The sequence below is a fragment of the Drosophila willistoni genome, assembly GCF_018902025.1.
Source record: "Drosophila willistoni isolate 14030-0811.24 chromosome XL unlocalized genomic scaffold, UCI_dwil_1.1 Seg141, whole genome shotgun sequence".
Taxonomy (NCBI): Eukaryota; Metazoa; Arthropoda; class Insecta; order Diptera; family Drosophilidae; genus Drosophila; species Drosophila willistoni.
This window is the reverse complement of record NW_025814052.1, coordinates 9,423,667-9,439,464: the sequence shown is the minus strand read 5'-3', so window position 1 is coordinate 9,439,464 and position 15,798 is coordinate 9,423,667. Positions and strand designations below refer to the sequence as shown.

Below are 15,798 nucleotides of genomic sequence, written 5' to 3'. Positions count from 1 at the left end.
CTACTAAGCTTTGATTTAAAAAATATTGATTTGCCATAAATCAATATCCTAGATACTAGATAATATTGTATAGAATAATTACTATGAATCGAAAAGCAATTTGGTCATTAAATTTTCAGAAACTTTGGCACTTAAGGATTCAGAAGTCTTTAGCTGAATCTCAGAGAATAATAGAAATCATAATCCACATTAATAATAATTAAGATAATCACACCTTAAGCTTATCCTGACTATCCAAACTTTTCTGTCTACATTTTTTCCTTTCCCAAATTTTTAATGTGTTTACAATTTGCATTTTGGTTTTTGTTTTTGTTGGATGTTACAAGCATTATGGCAAACTAATCGTACCCCATTCAATGTTCCAGCGTATTCCAAACCCACAACAAAAAAAAAAAAAAGAAAATACACAAACAACAACAACAAAACAGAAAAGAAAAGAAAAAAAACAAAATTATGACGTACCCCGGGCCAACTTTTCATTGTTAATTGAGCGCGCAAACCTTTTTCAGGCCCGGCCCTGAATGATTGAGACGTGCTTGACTTGATATCTCTTGGCATCGCACATCGGAGACTGAGACTGAGATTGAGATTGAGACTATGACTGAGACTGAGACTGAGGCCGAGACGGAGACAGTGATGCTGGCGTCTGTTGGCTGTCTCCGTGCATTGCTCTTATCTTGTATCTTAGTTTTGTTTTTTTTTTTTTTTTGTTTAATTTTTTTCTCCTTTACATTATCGCTTTGTATCTACTGTTGTTGTTGTTGTTGTTGCTGCTGCTGCTGCTGCCACGCTCCAGACGTGTCGCCACAATTTGCCGCCAAACGCCGACATTGGCTTGGCGCCTAAAAATCAAACAGGGGCCCCCGCTTACACAAAATTGTTGTTTAAAAATAACGTGCAACTGCCACAATGCAGAGAGGAACGACAACAACAGCAACAAAAACATCAGTTGATGTGGACAGGCAACAACAACAACGCCGACGACTAATAATGTGATTTGTTCGTGGCCATGGCTATTTTCGTGCCATCGTCGCCGTTGCCGTTGCCAATGCCGAGCAAGTTGCGCATGCTCCCAGCTCCCATCTCCCAGCCATCATCCCATTGCAGATCCCCAAGCTCCTTTTTCCTGTAGTCTGTCTGTAGTTTTTAGTATGTGATAATTTTAAACAATTTACTCCCCTTTTTCGCTGTTCTGTTGTTCTCGTTCTCGTACTCTCGTTCGTTGTCGCTGATGCCTTCTGGCACATTCGTAGCATTTAACGGTGTCCTTGATTGTTATCCCCCTTTTGCTCCCTCCCACTCCTCCTCCTCCTCATCATCATAATCTCATGCTCCTCTTCCTCCCACTCTAGGCAAGTATGTAACGATACATACTTACATACAAATATATGCACATATGTGAGCATGATATGATTATAATTATAATTATATGGCATAGCAGTCATCTCTACCTCTCCCTCTCCCTCTGCCTCTGTCTCCCTCTCTCTATCTCTCTCTCTCTCTGATAGCTTGGCAACAAGTTGGAATTATTTATTATTTGGAGATTACAGAAATTCTACGCAGTTCCGGATTAGCCAATTCTAAGGGCCCTGCTCGTTAAATGATCACTGAAAAGTTCATTCAATTTTCAGTCATTTTTTAAAATTTAGTAATTTGAAAGAAATTTTGTTTGAAAAATTCAGAAAATTCTTAAGTTTGCCTAACTTTATAGTTGTAACTTTTTCAAATTTTAGCCAATTATGAAAGTGATAATTCATCTTAAAGCTTTTGTTTAATTTAAATTTAATTGAAATATTAGTCAGGCTAATTATCAAGTTATGTTTACAAGCTAGAACAAAAAATTACAATCAACAGCAAAATATTCCAATAAACCTTAATTTCATAAAGCTCTAATTTGGTAAATTTTTGGAGTATTTAAAAAACTCATGTCTTTATTTTCAAGTTAAAATAATGTCGTTCAAAACTGCTTCAAAATTTCAAGAACTAAATTTTTGGTAAATTTTCGCAAAAAAGTTGTCATGAATTTTTTCAAATAGTGTATTGAAATGAATTTTTCTAAAAATCCAATTGTTTGATGTCATTTTAAAATATGCTAAATTTCCATTTAAATAATATGTACATAACTTTTTAAAATCGGTTAGAAACTATCAAAAATACGGTCTGAGGAAAATTAGTGATACAACAAAAAATGTTTTAAAAACTTCTCTCAAATATCCTCAAATACCCTAAATTTTGTGAATCTATAAGTCTGTCAGCTATTATCAAAATTTATATAACAGTTTTCTTATTAAAAAGTCAGTTTTGAAACTGATATTTTGCCAATTTACATCATGATGTCTTTTTCAAAATCGTTGCGAAAATAATTTTTCCAATTTTTCAAGGGCTTGATGCCATTTTAAAGTATTTTTTGAAATCTTTCAGAAATTTGCCAAAAATATAGTCTAAAAAAAAAAAACAGTTTAATTAGAAATTTATGTCATTAATGTTCTTTAAATTTGCATTATGACCCCGAAAACTTTGGCCCCGCTTTGGCTTAATCCGCCACCGGGTTGAGGCTCATTTTATAGGGGAATTTTTTTAGGGAAACAATGACTCAATTCTTAAATTTTCGTTAGAAATTGAAAAACTTTATTTAAAAGTTTCCCTTTTTTAATAAGTTGGAAAGTGTATGTGTGTGTGTGTGTGTGTGTGACTTTCTATTCCAAGAATTTTCGCCAATCTTATAAATGTCCAAATGTTGACATCATTGCACATTAAAAAAATACTTTGTCAGTTAATAATATAAGAATAAGATAACGATTTTGATTCATTCTCTTGAAGTTGCTTGCTTTTCCTTCCCTTGGATGATCTCTGATGTCTTTCTTAGTTAGATGAGCCTCCACTGTAGTTTGTGTTGTTTTTTGTTTTAGTGGTCAACCAGATCCAGTCCACAGGGTCACTGTCAGCAGCAGCAACAGCAGCGGCAGCGGCAGCGGCAACATCATTTCCTTTGGGCCTCTGGGGGTCATCATCAAGCAGCAGTTTTGGGTTCGGCAACTAGACGACGCCACGATGACGATGACGACGATGACGACGACGACGACGACGACATAGTCACCAGCCGGCTGGCTCTCGTATCTGCACAATCAAATCTTTTACCCACTTCCATTCATTTGTGTTGTCGGCGTCATCCGCTGGCAGCAGCAGCAGCAGCAGCAGCAACAACAACAGCAACAACAGAATATCTCACTCGGATCGGCTCTCTGCTCCGCTCAGCTTCGGCTCGACTTCGACTGCGACTCTTGACTCTTGGCTGTGGCTATGTCTGGGTATGGGTATGGGTATGGGTATGAGTATGGCTATGGCTATGGCTATGGGTATTGGGCTCCCCAATCGTGTGCTATGCTTTCCTTCAAATAAAACCAGTGCCGCTTTGCAATTTTCATTTAGTTTGAATTCGAACGGCGACTGCGCCGGCCCGTCCGTTGCCTGTGCCTGTGTGTGTGTGTGTGTGTGCAGGTGTGTGTGTGTCTGTATGCGCGCGCGCGTGTGTTTGTGTTAAGGGTGTGCGTGCATGTGTGCACCCGCGATCGACGTAATCTGAGCCGATCAATTGCATTTTTTTGTGTTTCTTTTCTTTTATTTTTTTTGATTTGTTTTTGCACAACGCGCCAAAAACGCCACAAAAAAAAACCAAGGCAAACATTTTTGCTCAATCAAAAATTTCTTTAAAAAAAAACAACAACAAATGTCCAATATAGTGCCAACAAAAAGTATATGAATATAAAAATTGTTAATAAATCCAATCGATCGATCGACTTGTGAAATCGATCAAAACTGCTGAAACAGAAAACAAAAAAACAAAACCATTTCGTATTCAGTTTTTCGTCTGTTACCTGACATCATCTCCATCCGCCGTTGCTGTCGTCTTCATTATCATCATCATCATCATCATCGTCATCATCATCACCCGGCTGCCTTTGCCCCGTTTACCCGTTGCCCGTTGCCGTCGGCGTTTTATTTTTTTTTTTTTTTTTTGTGTTATTTGCGGTTGACACTTTGTGTGTGTTTTTTGTCATTTCTTATTGTCTCGGTGTGTGTGTGTGTGTGTGTTTTTTGCGGGCTTCATCATCATCATCATCCCCATCTTCTATCCATCGTCATCTTCCGATCCATTTCGATATCGGAATCGGCGGCGTCATTAGCTGAGGTGAGTGTGGGCTTAATTATCACATTAAGAATAGAAAATTAATCAAAAATCACAAAAGTTAAGTTGAAAATGTGAAAAGGATAACTAACTAGAAGTTGGTATTAGCTCGGCTTTAGCTCTTACCACTTTTACATATCGATTTCAATGCAAAACTTTAGAATTTTAGTTAGTCACATATATTAAGCATCCTTAATGGTAGAAAAACGCTGTTTTTTTTCTCAAGTTCTTACATAGATTTTTCAAATATTTCACCAAAAAGATGAATTTCATTTAAATATAAGTTTAAGCTGGTTCGAGGTCAATCTGCCAAAAGAAGATTATTTCAAAGGCAACACCAAAAGGTTAGATAGGTTAGATATCTATAGATATGTAGTGAAACATCGTTATAACGAATCTAAGGGATGTCACCACAAATTTCTAAACTATATATCTATTGATTCGCTAAATGACTGATTTAAGCCAGGGTAAACAAAGGCTTAACAGTCGACTTGACAGCGCAATTGACCCAATAATCTGTCAAAAACAATTCGTAAAGTTTTTTTATACCCTTGCAAAAAGAGTATATTAATTTTGGTCAGAAGTGTGCAACGCATTGAAGGAAGCATCTCCGACCATATAAAGTATATATATTCTTGATCAGCACGACGAGACGAGTTCAAATAGCCATGTCCGTCCGTCTGGATCAACGCAAACTCCTCCTAGACCGTCAAAGCTACAGAGCATGAAATTTTGCATGTAGACTTGTATATACTGCACAGGTTGTATATCTCGGATTCAGCCGGATCGGACCACTATATCATATAGCTCCCATACAAACTACAAAGTCACGAACAGTGACTTTTCTCAATAACTTCGTTATTGTTACCAAAAAAGTTGCAAGGGTATGCAAACTTTCACGCGGTCGAAGTTAGCCACGGCCCTCTGGTTTTTCTTTTAATTTTGAATTTTTAACACAAATTTTGTGTAAGTTTTCCTTCTATGACAAACTATATTTTCGCCAATTTCGAAAATGATTTTTTTTAGTGTTATATTTCAATTTAATCGCCATTTATTAAACTTTCAAATGGCATCTAAACACTGAAATGATGAAAAAAAAAATTAATTTCGAGTCGATATGTCTTAAAAATCAGAATGTATTTTTTGCAAACATTTGCCAAATGGGATCAAACTAAACTAACAAATAAGAAAACTGATATAAGAATTTAGAAACTTGCCTAGAAAATGGCAAACTTACATGGTAAACTTCACAACTTATTGTGAAATATAAAGGTTATTTGAGAATATTTAAGAAATTTTTATAACAATTTTTGTTGGTGTTTCACCTATTTTTTCAGATTTTATTTTGATCAATTTCTAACCGATTTGAAATGTACTAACTTATATAAATTACTTAAATGGAAATGTAGCGTATTTTAAAATGGCATCAAACAATTGGATATTTAGAAAAAATTAATTTCGTTTCCACTTTTTGAAAAAAATCATAATCACAATTTTCGACAAAAATTTACAACAAATTTTGTTCCCGAAATTTTATTGCAGTTTAAAAGACATTATTCTAACTTCAATATAAAGACAAGAGTTTCCAAAAATTTACCAAATTAGAGCTTTAAGTTTTAAAATTAAGGTTTATTGGAATATTCTGCTGTTCATTGGCATTTTTTGTTTTAGCTTGAAAAGATAACTTGATAATTAGCCTGACTAACATTTCAATTTGAAAATAAATTCAAAAGCTTTAAGATGAGTTATCACTTTCGATAGTTGGTTGAAATTTGACAAAGTAACAGTTACAAAAAGTTGGGACTTACTGTATTTTTTTTTATGAATGAACATTTAATCAACTTTCAGTAATCATAAATTAATTTAATATTTGCCCTACGAACGGGGACGCTCGTTATATTGAGTTTTCGTTATAAAGAGGTTCATTATATTGAGGTTTTACTGTCTCTTGTTTTTTTCTAATCTTCGCATATGTTTTTTTTTTTCTTTGATTACTTGAAATTTTTAGAAATATCACAAATATGAAATAGACTAATTTAGAATTAAAACATTTTCGTATTTCTGCTTTAGTTTAGTTTTATTGAATAATAAAATACAATTTTTTTTTCGGTTTTTATATTAAATTATATTATTAAGTCTTAACTATGTAAGCCTCGTGATTTTTTAGTCGATTGTTAACAAATAATGCAAATTTTTGGTAGTGCTTCTTTGAGAATTTTTCGTAAATTTTTTGAAGTTGGAAATAAACAAATGAAACCCAACCAATTGACCCAATGAAATAACTTAAATGATCAGAATCGATAATGTTTGAAACTATATAGCAACATGTTCCTTGGGGCAATCTTAAGTTTTACATAGATGGTTTACCCTACAAAATTATGAATTCCGAAACGGATTAGTTATTGCCTAGATTAGGGCTCAAATAATTTCAAATTTCCATATGAATGACTCTCATTTCGATAAATACAATTTTGGTTTCAATATTCTATTAAAAGCAGACTCAAATCGAAGTATTTTCTAACTCATGTATATAAGTATATTAACCCTTTAATGATCTGGTCATATCCACCTTCATTTATTTGGAATCATTATGATTTATTTTGATAGACCTATATATAGATTTGTTTTGTTTCAATTTGATTTCAATGCTTATCATTTTTCAAAACACATTCTCAGGCAGCAATTTTTGTTAAGATTTATTGCCTCGATTCTTGAGAAAAATGAAATCAGTTTGGTTTGTTTTTTGTGTTCATTTGGTTTGGGTTTTTTTTTTTTGAGGATTTTGTTATTTCTCTTTTTTTGGTTGTACAAGCTTATTTCCTGTGTGATCTCAGAATTGGAGAGAGAGGGAGAGAGAGAGAGAGAGGAACGGAAAAGCTTCTCAAAAGAAGCAACAACAAAGTTTCACAAACAATTCCCAAAAAAGGTCAAAATTAAAACTCTTAGAAGAGGAAAACGAATTGAAGAAATGATTTTGATATATGTATGTAACTATATATACATACATATATATACAAATATGTACATATACATATACATATACATATATGCAGACGATACTGAAGAAGAAATCAGACAAAATGCTTGTGCAAAATTTATGATCTGACTGAAGTGAAAGAGAGAGAAAGAGAGAGAGAGAGCGAGAGGGGGAAAACAAAAATCAAATAAAATAATAAATCGAACGATGTTGCCATAAAAATTCATTTTTTTTTTGTTTTTTTTCATTTCGGCCCACATGCCAACATACAAACGACGCGTCGAAGCGACACTAAAGAAATTAAAAAATGCCTCAAGACGACGACAACAACAACAGCAACAACAACAACAACACTTTGGAGTGGAGTTTTACAAGCAAACCGAGTGAATCCAACACAAAAACCCAACCCAAAACTCAAAAACCCAAAGCGACTGACTGACTTTACGTTAAAAGTTTCATTTCATTCATAAAAATTAAAAAGAAAAAAGCAACAACAAACTCAGAGTCTCTCTCTCACTCTGAGTGTGTGTGTGTGTGTGTGTGTGTGTGTTTGTGTTCCTTAACGAAACTTTAACGCATGAATGGAAAAAAGATATGAATGAAATAAGCTAGCCTAGTCTGGGGTCTGTTGGGGTCTGGCAGGGTCTCCATCTCTATCTGTATCTCCATCCCTCTCTCTCTCTCTCTCTGTCTCGGTCTCTGACTCTGTCTCTGCTTTGACTGGTAGGCGTACAAATTACTTTTGGAAGTGAAATCTTTTTTTTTTTTTTGCCAACCTCTCAGACTTGGTGTGTGTTAACGTGTGTCTCTCTGTGTGTGTGTGTTTACCATTAAAAAAAAAGTGGGAAGATGCCAAGTCATATACATAGACATACATATGTGTATGTATGTAGGAATCAAAACAATTGAGATCTATAACAAAAACAAAAAGTTGATAAACAAATTTGGTTTATTTGTTATTACCAGATATGATATCATCATTAGTAAATTTGTCAAAACAAAAAAAGAAGACAAAAAACACAACAGGAAAATCCATCTTTGGCACATTCAAAGAGCTTAAATGTCTCCTCTTCTCTGCCATTGTCGATTGATGAATGAATTTCAATTTCAATTCAAATTCAAATTCAAATTCAATGAAAGCAAACGCAAAAGTCGTTTTCAGTATATATTTTTGTTTTTTCCAAACAATATGGGAATTTCCCTCTCAATTTTTAAACTATTTCAAAATGTTTGATCTTCAATTTAATAGAATTTTTCATTTGCCACTAAAAGAAAAAAAGAACTTTGAGAAAGATTTCTGTCAAATCCAAATTTTTCTTATAAAATTATAATGCAAATAATTATTTTATTTCAAATATTTATTTATTTTGAATATTTGGAAAATTAATCAATAAACAAAAACATATTTAAATTTTTTGTCTTTTTTTTTTTGTTGTATTGCGAACTTTTTGAGAACATTTTTTGTCAATTCAATTGTTTTAAGTAAATGTTTTTATTTTGAAAATCGCTCCGAAAAGTGTTCAAATTTTTTGAAAAATAAAGCAAAAAATTAACACAATTTTGAAAGTTGTTGTTGTATTGTGACCATTTTGCTTTTTATTAAATTTTTGACATTATGGAAACTTTTAAACTTTTAAAAAGAATACATGTTTAAAAAGAACACAGAGTTAAAGAAAAAAAAAAAAATATGCAGAGTTAGAGCATTAAAGAATTTGAGATTTTTTGAGAATTTTCCAATCAATTTTTGCTTTTTTTTTAAACAGAATCATATTTAGGATTAACTTAAGATCAACTCAATAAACACAGGTTTAATGGGAAAATGAGGAAAATTTCAACAAAATTGTGCCTATGAATGCTAAATTTCGATATATTAAATTTTTTGATATATGTCAGTACTTTCTTGTTTCATTGGGGAAAAAATAAAGATATTTTAAAATCGCTTATGATTTTTAATATATGTATAGTCTAAGTTTCGACCTTTTTGAAGTTAATAAAAACTTGATTAAAAAATCGTACGAATATATAAAAACGAGTGTCATTCATACGATTTCTTGACTTTAAGCCGGCTTAAGCCCATCTTTCCATATTATGTTTTATTTTTCGAAATTTATAATGTTTTTTAAAGAACTCAAATATTGAAAACTTGTCTGATTCAAATGGGAACTTCATTGCAAAGAATCTTAAAGTTTTCTTAAATATTAAACAAATATAGACCAATTTCAATGTGGAAATCCAAAAAAAAAAACCATTAAATCAACATTATATTTTCCATTTAGTTGAATGAATTCTTCGAGTTTTGGTTTTTAGTTATTTTAAATTTACTAATCTCTATTTCCGGAGCTCAATCTCTTAGAGAGATTGAAACTGAAATTCCATAAAATTTGCTATGTCATCCAAAACTTGCATAATAGATTTAGATTAAGATTTAGCCGGGATTTGTCTGCTTATTATGAGAAAGATCTTCCTGATAATGATCACAACAACAAAAAAGAGAGAGAGAGAGAGAGAGTGAGAGACAGAAAAAGAAACCGAAAACAAAACAAAATAAATGTGGCTAATAAATTGTCGCACAAGTTGTTGACAAAACGCCAACGCCAATGGAAAACCAGAAACAACAACAACAACAACTACAAGAAAAAAACTATAAAAAGATGCGATGAATATTACAAATTGTATACAAAAAATTGTTTGGTGTGAGATCATGTGTAGGGGGAAACGGAAACACAATACATAAAACGACCAAAGATCCTTGTTAAAAGCATAAGGCCAAAGAGATGAAGGGGGTGAGGGTTAAGGGGAAGGGGGCAACGAACCAGAACCGACTACTGACGACGACGACGACGACGATGATGATGATGATGATCAATAAAAAATTGAATGCAAGGAAATCGAAGAAGAAAATGCAATCAATTGCCTGACATTTAATGGAGGGAGCCGTCAACTGTGATTGATTGATAATTAAAAGTGGCGCCTGCCAGCCAGAGTCAGCCAGCCGATGCATTGCAGCATAATGAATAGCACCAACAACAACATCAGCAACAACAACACCAACAACAACATCAGCAACAACAACAACGAATCCATAGAGTTAAACTTATGATAATGTGGCGCTTGCTAATTCTCTATTTGTTGTTATTCGTGTTCTTGTTTCTTTTTTTTTTTTGCTAATTCTTGGTACACACACACACACACACTTAGATAGATAGATAGACAGATAGATAGTTAGATTTGCTTTCAAGTTTTGCCGTCAACATTTGTAATTAAATTGTATTTAGCATCTTTGAAATTAACTGCCAGAACTGGAAGAACTGGCAAACCTGGGAAACTCAACCAGAACTGGAAGTAAACCACCAAAATTATTTAAAGAAAAGAAGGAAACAAAACAACACTAAATGAAAAATAAGAATTCTCAACGTTTAAAAAAAAAAATCGGCTTAGTTTTTAATTACTTACAAAGGTTTTCAAATATATTTCAATGGATCAAAGTTGTATTTCCCCACAAAATTATATATACAAATTATAAATACAATATACAAATTTTTTAAATTCAAATTAAGTTTTGCAATTGACCGGCATTGAGTTCAATCTTCAGAAGAATTTTATTTAAAAGGCTTATAACAATATTATATTTGAATATTTTCAACAAAATTTCAAAGTTTGTATAACAAATTTTTCCAAAAATTCACCAAAAAGTTCTTGAGATTTTAGTGCAGTTTGAAAGACATATATTATTGTTGAAAATGAAGATATTCATTTTGGAAATACTTCAAAAATTTACGAAATTAGAGCTTCATGAAATTAAGGTTTATTCAAATATTTAAATGTTGATTGGCATTTTTTTTCTCAATTTTCAGAAGAAATGAAATGATTACTTGATTATTAGCTGATTGATTGGCTTTAAAATGAGATATCATAAAATTTAACAGAATTTCAGATTCGCAAAGTTAATAGTTTTCGAAATTAAATTTTCAACAATTTACCCATTTGGCTCTGACTGAATTTTGAAGTATATTAATGAATAATAAATTAAATATTTAGTGGCCAAAATCGATGTAAATAATTAAGCGGGGCCCATTTAGACGCCGGACCCGAATCCGGAGACAATTTTACATTAAAAATTACGCAAATCTTACAAAAATACCTTCTAGATCCATTTGTAATCCATATCTATCCATTATTTTCAATTGATAAAACCTAAATTTGACTTTATAAAAGAAGAAGAGCAGAGAGAGAGATATGGAGAGAGATCTAGAGAGAAGAGATAGAGAGAGATAGAAATAGAGATGGAGAGAGAGAGAAGAGGGACATAGAGATATAGAGAGAGAGATAGAGAGAGAAGAGAGAGAGAAAGAGATATTTAACATCTGAAAGCCAAAAGTATGCACCTAAAAAGTGTGGAATCTGCAGTTGCAAGCTTTGCTGTTCTTTTTTCGCTTCATTTAGTTTGAATTCCCAACTACTTTTAGCATTGAAGATATGGCATGGCAATTACAACTCTAAATTCTTTAGAGAAGTCTACTGATGATAGAACTTAATGGTTCTTGAATTACCTATACCAGACAACCTGCTCACCCTTTGTGCTGTCTATGATTAAAAATCTTATAAGCTATTTTTTGACCTCAAGACGGCTAAAACCCAGTTATAGACAAATTTTCATTCATTTCATCTTATTACCTGCTTTATTCCCTTGTTTATTGTTAAAGCTAGCTAGATAAAGCAAAGATTCGAATGATGTCTTTTTAACTGAGTTATTAGATAATAAAACTGGAAATGTTTTGTATGAAATCTTCTTTTCAAATTAACAACTTGAAATGAATATAAGCCAAAACAGATTGTATTATTTAATAATCAGATTTTGCTCTCTATTTACCTCTAAATACATAACAAAAGAGTAGAAAGTAGATAAGAACAAATACTCTAAAGGCAGTGACTAAGCTAACTCATCATTTCAAAGGGAATATTGAATATTAAAAAAAATGTTGAACAATTTCATAGTTAAAATCTTCGTCTCTCAGTAAAATTTGCACATTCTAAAATATTGAATTCATAAATTTCTGATTACCTTCAATGACTTAACTTTTCCTTAATTTCGAATGGTTATTTCCCATGATCATTAAATATGATGAGATTTGAAATATTTTTTGATTGCGAGAAGCTTACAATTCGCCTAATTCCTCTCCTAATCATCTCGTGTGTGTGTGTGTGTGTGTTACATTTTGGCGCCATGATTATGTATGGATCGTTGGTGATCGATCCCAAAAGGCTGATTGAATTTCAAATTTGCACATTTCGTTTCAAAATAGAAGCCCGTGTTGCCCTGCGGTTGCTGTTGTCGTTGCTGTTGCTGCTGTTGGCCCAGCAATTTGCGGTCTGGCGCCAACAAAATTGATTGGCAGTTTGCTGACAACAAGAAATGGCCATGGGGCGGCTACTGAATTTAAGTGACATACAGGACTTGGAACGAAAAAACAGAAACAGAAACAAAAAACAGGGAAAAGTTCGAAACTGCAAAAACAAAAAAGCCCGAAAAACCAAAAACCCGAATTATGCCATAAATTTCTGTGCGATCAACACACACACATACACACACACACACACACACACACACATACACATACACAGAAAGCAAACAAAAGAAACTAACTTCCAGACCATAAATAAAAGGTGATTTGCTTTTAGCATTTTTTTCCTCTCTTTTTTTTGTTTTGTTTTTTTTTTTTAGCACTCACGGGAGACAATGCTAAAATTTCAGAGAAACAAAAAAAAAAAAAAAAAAACAGATACGGGCCATAAAATTAAGCAAATAATTTGAATGCGGCGCTTCAAAGACAACTAAGTTTTGGGTAGACTTTGACTTGAAGATGAAAATGGGAATGGGTCATGTGGTGGATGGGGAATGGTGGGGGGGATGAGTGTATAGACTTGAGGGATTCAAATTTAGACTTTGAGAGCTTTGTGTCTTTGGTCGGCCAATCATCATGAACATTATCTAAGCCAGACGACAACTTAATTATTCAATCGAATCGATTCGATTTCCTCTCTTTCGCTCCCTATCTACACCCAGGGCCTTATCACGATTCTGATGATTTGTAATTTATGATAAATGTTGGCAATTCCATTAATAAAATTAACAAAAAGCTCATTAGTTCAAAGCCAAAAGCCAATACATACATACATATGTATATATTTACGAGATGTGCTCAATTAGTTAGAAGACTTTTTCAAAATTTCCCCAACATCTATTATTTGGACAGCTTTAAACTTACTCTCTTAATGGCCAGAACTGGCCATGAATCATGGCTAAATGATTATGACGTCAATAGGGAGAGATGAAAAAAAACTGAAGCGAAACAAATCAAATAGAAATATAACAAATAAAAATAACCAAATTTGAGTTGAGAGTGTAAAAGCACACTACTTTCTAATATTATTAATTTTTAGAATTCATTGAAATTATTTTAAATATTTTAAAACTATATTGTTAACAGTTTGTAGAAATAATATTGCCTAGAGAAAAATCAAAATATCAAGAAGCTTAAAATGCATTCTATTTAATACTTATGACCATTTCAAGTTATTTTTTAGTTTTCCCATTGAAACAAAATTTTTATACCCTTGCAAAAAGGGTAGAAACAAACGTTTTTCCACTTTGATGGCTATAGGTAAGGAAAGAGTTACCAAAAAAATTGCAAGGGTATACAAACTTTGACGCGGTCGAAGTTAGCCACGGCCCTCTGGTTTTATTCCTATGCTATATCATTCCAAACTTTTGAAAAGAAAAATTCTGATAAAATTCTTTGTGATTTTTTTTTAATAATAGCCAAAATAAAGCAGTTTTTGGATATCGAACATTTTGCTAAATTAATTTCAGCTTCGACAATTTTTCATTCCTTTAAGTAAGATTTTCTTAAGCTAAAAGTCAGACATAAAACAAAAACGATAAAAAAAAAAATACAAAATAATAAAAATTCTTTTAAAAGATTTCAAAAGAACAATTTTTTGAATTGGTTGGTTGCGATTTTTGTAAATCATTTTTAAATAATTTTATGGTATATTTATTTTTAAAATTTCTGTAATCCAAATTTCGTGTTAGACTTGGTTAGACAAGATCTTGTGATCACAACTTTTAAGGATTTCAAATATTCAGTTAATATTGTTTTGTTTTAAACTTTACTTTAGATTAATTATACTACGCATTTAATTAGATTTTTGATTGTCCACGAATCTTGGAAGAGGATTCAACCTCTTTCTGAATAAAATATAGTTATAAATGAGCTTATTTTCGGATCATAAGAAACCCCCACCTCTTGATGAGTTGCTTATGATCCTTCATTTAATCCGTTTCGACTCTCTTTAGAGTCATTTTGTTCCTTACTTAACCTTACTTTTTGTTGCACTTACTATTTTACTTAAGCAAAGTGTTAAGTCTTAAGTATGAAAATAATCATTATTTAATTGACAAGAGGGCTTAAAAGATGAGTATCTTGAGTCTGATGATCTATGATGAGTCTCAAGATGATTTCAAATCAGGTATGAATCCAGAAAAATGTTTCTGGTGGTTACTAAAACACCATCAAAATCCGTAACGCCTAGACCATCCTCCGGTATCGGTTCATATTTGTGATAAGACCATCTTCCGAATGTTGATTAATTTATTATGTCACAGACGAAAAACAAAATAAAACCAATTTGCCTTTAGAAAACTGTCAAAAAGTATTGTTAAATTTATATATAAGAAATTTATAAACAAGTCCTCAAGGATCATATCGATGGCCAAGTCATTTAGTAGAGAGTTTTAAATGTTTCCTCAGTTGTTATTCATTATTCCACGCTTAACACTTTTTTTCCGGATATACAAGTACAAAAAGAATTGTTTTTTTTCCAAAATATGTTTTGAAATTCTTTAAGAAATCAATTGCCATTCTGAATCGGTCAAAAAAGTAAAAAGTTTATTATGCAATTCCATTCATCTAGGAAGAAATTCAGTTCAATTCAAAGATCTAAATATCAAATGTGGTAAGGGAAACTCCTTGAAGCCTTGAACTAATTGAGGATCGTTGTATAACTGATATTTGATAAGTATAACTTTTTCGATTGCAGGTCGCAGGATTCAATAATTGAATTCGGGATTTGCATTAAAATTAAATAATGCAATCGCCGCTGCCATGCTGCTGACACTTGAACGTCTGGACAACGGTTAAAAAGGAGTTATATTTTTTTTTTTGGTCTAATCGGTTTATCGGGAGACAAACGACACGAGAGAGAGACAGAGAATGCCGAGCACAAGGCCGCTCGGTTTTTGGCTATTCGTTGTTTGTGCTGCTGCCAGTCCAATTGGCAACGACCATCATCAGCTGTATGGCATTCACAGCGATCAGCTGGTGGCTGGCCAGGGTGAGCTAGTAATACCGCATCGTGTCTATTCGAATGGTGTCTATATGACCAAAAAGTTGAGCTATTTCCATTCATATGATCATCGCAAGCATAGGCAAAGAAGGAGTCTACAAACGGACCAAACGAAAGCGGAAACGGAACAAGAACCAGAATTGCATTTGCATATTCCGCTTAGCAATGGAACTTTACATTTGGAGTTGACGTAAGTAGACAGAGAGAGAGAGAGAGAGAGAGAGAGATT

The 15,798-nt window shown here is 32.7% G+C and overlaps 1 protein-coding gene across 5 annotated transcripts in view; it reads left to right on the top strand.

Annotated features, from left to right (window-relative positions):
* The first annotated feature begins 4,116 nt into the window (after window positions 1–4,116).
* The window catches only part of LOC6648565 (A disintegrin and metalloproteinase with thrombospondin motifs 7), a 19,958-nt gene continuing 8,276 nt past the window's right edge, over window positions 4,117–15,798 (top strand). For 2 of the 5 annotated variants that reach the window (XM_002071855.4, XM_023179517.2), the window contains exons 1-2: window positions 14,898–15,179; window positions 15,264–15,759. In XM_002071855.4, coding sequence (XP_002071891.2) covers window positions 15,437–15,759 — 323 coding nt within the window. In that variant the 5' untranslated portion in view covers window positions 14,898–15,179; window positions 15,264–15,436. Of the gene's footprint in view, window positions 4,190–14,891; window positions 15,180–15,263; window positions 15,760–15,798 lie in introns of those variants that run through there. The other 3 variants (XM_047011422.1, XM_047011424.1, XM_047011423.1) reach the window with 3 other exon arrangements.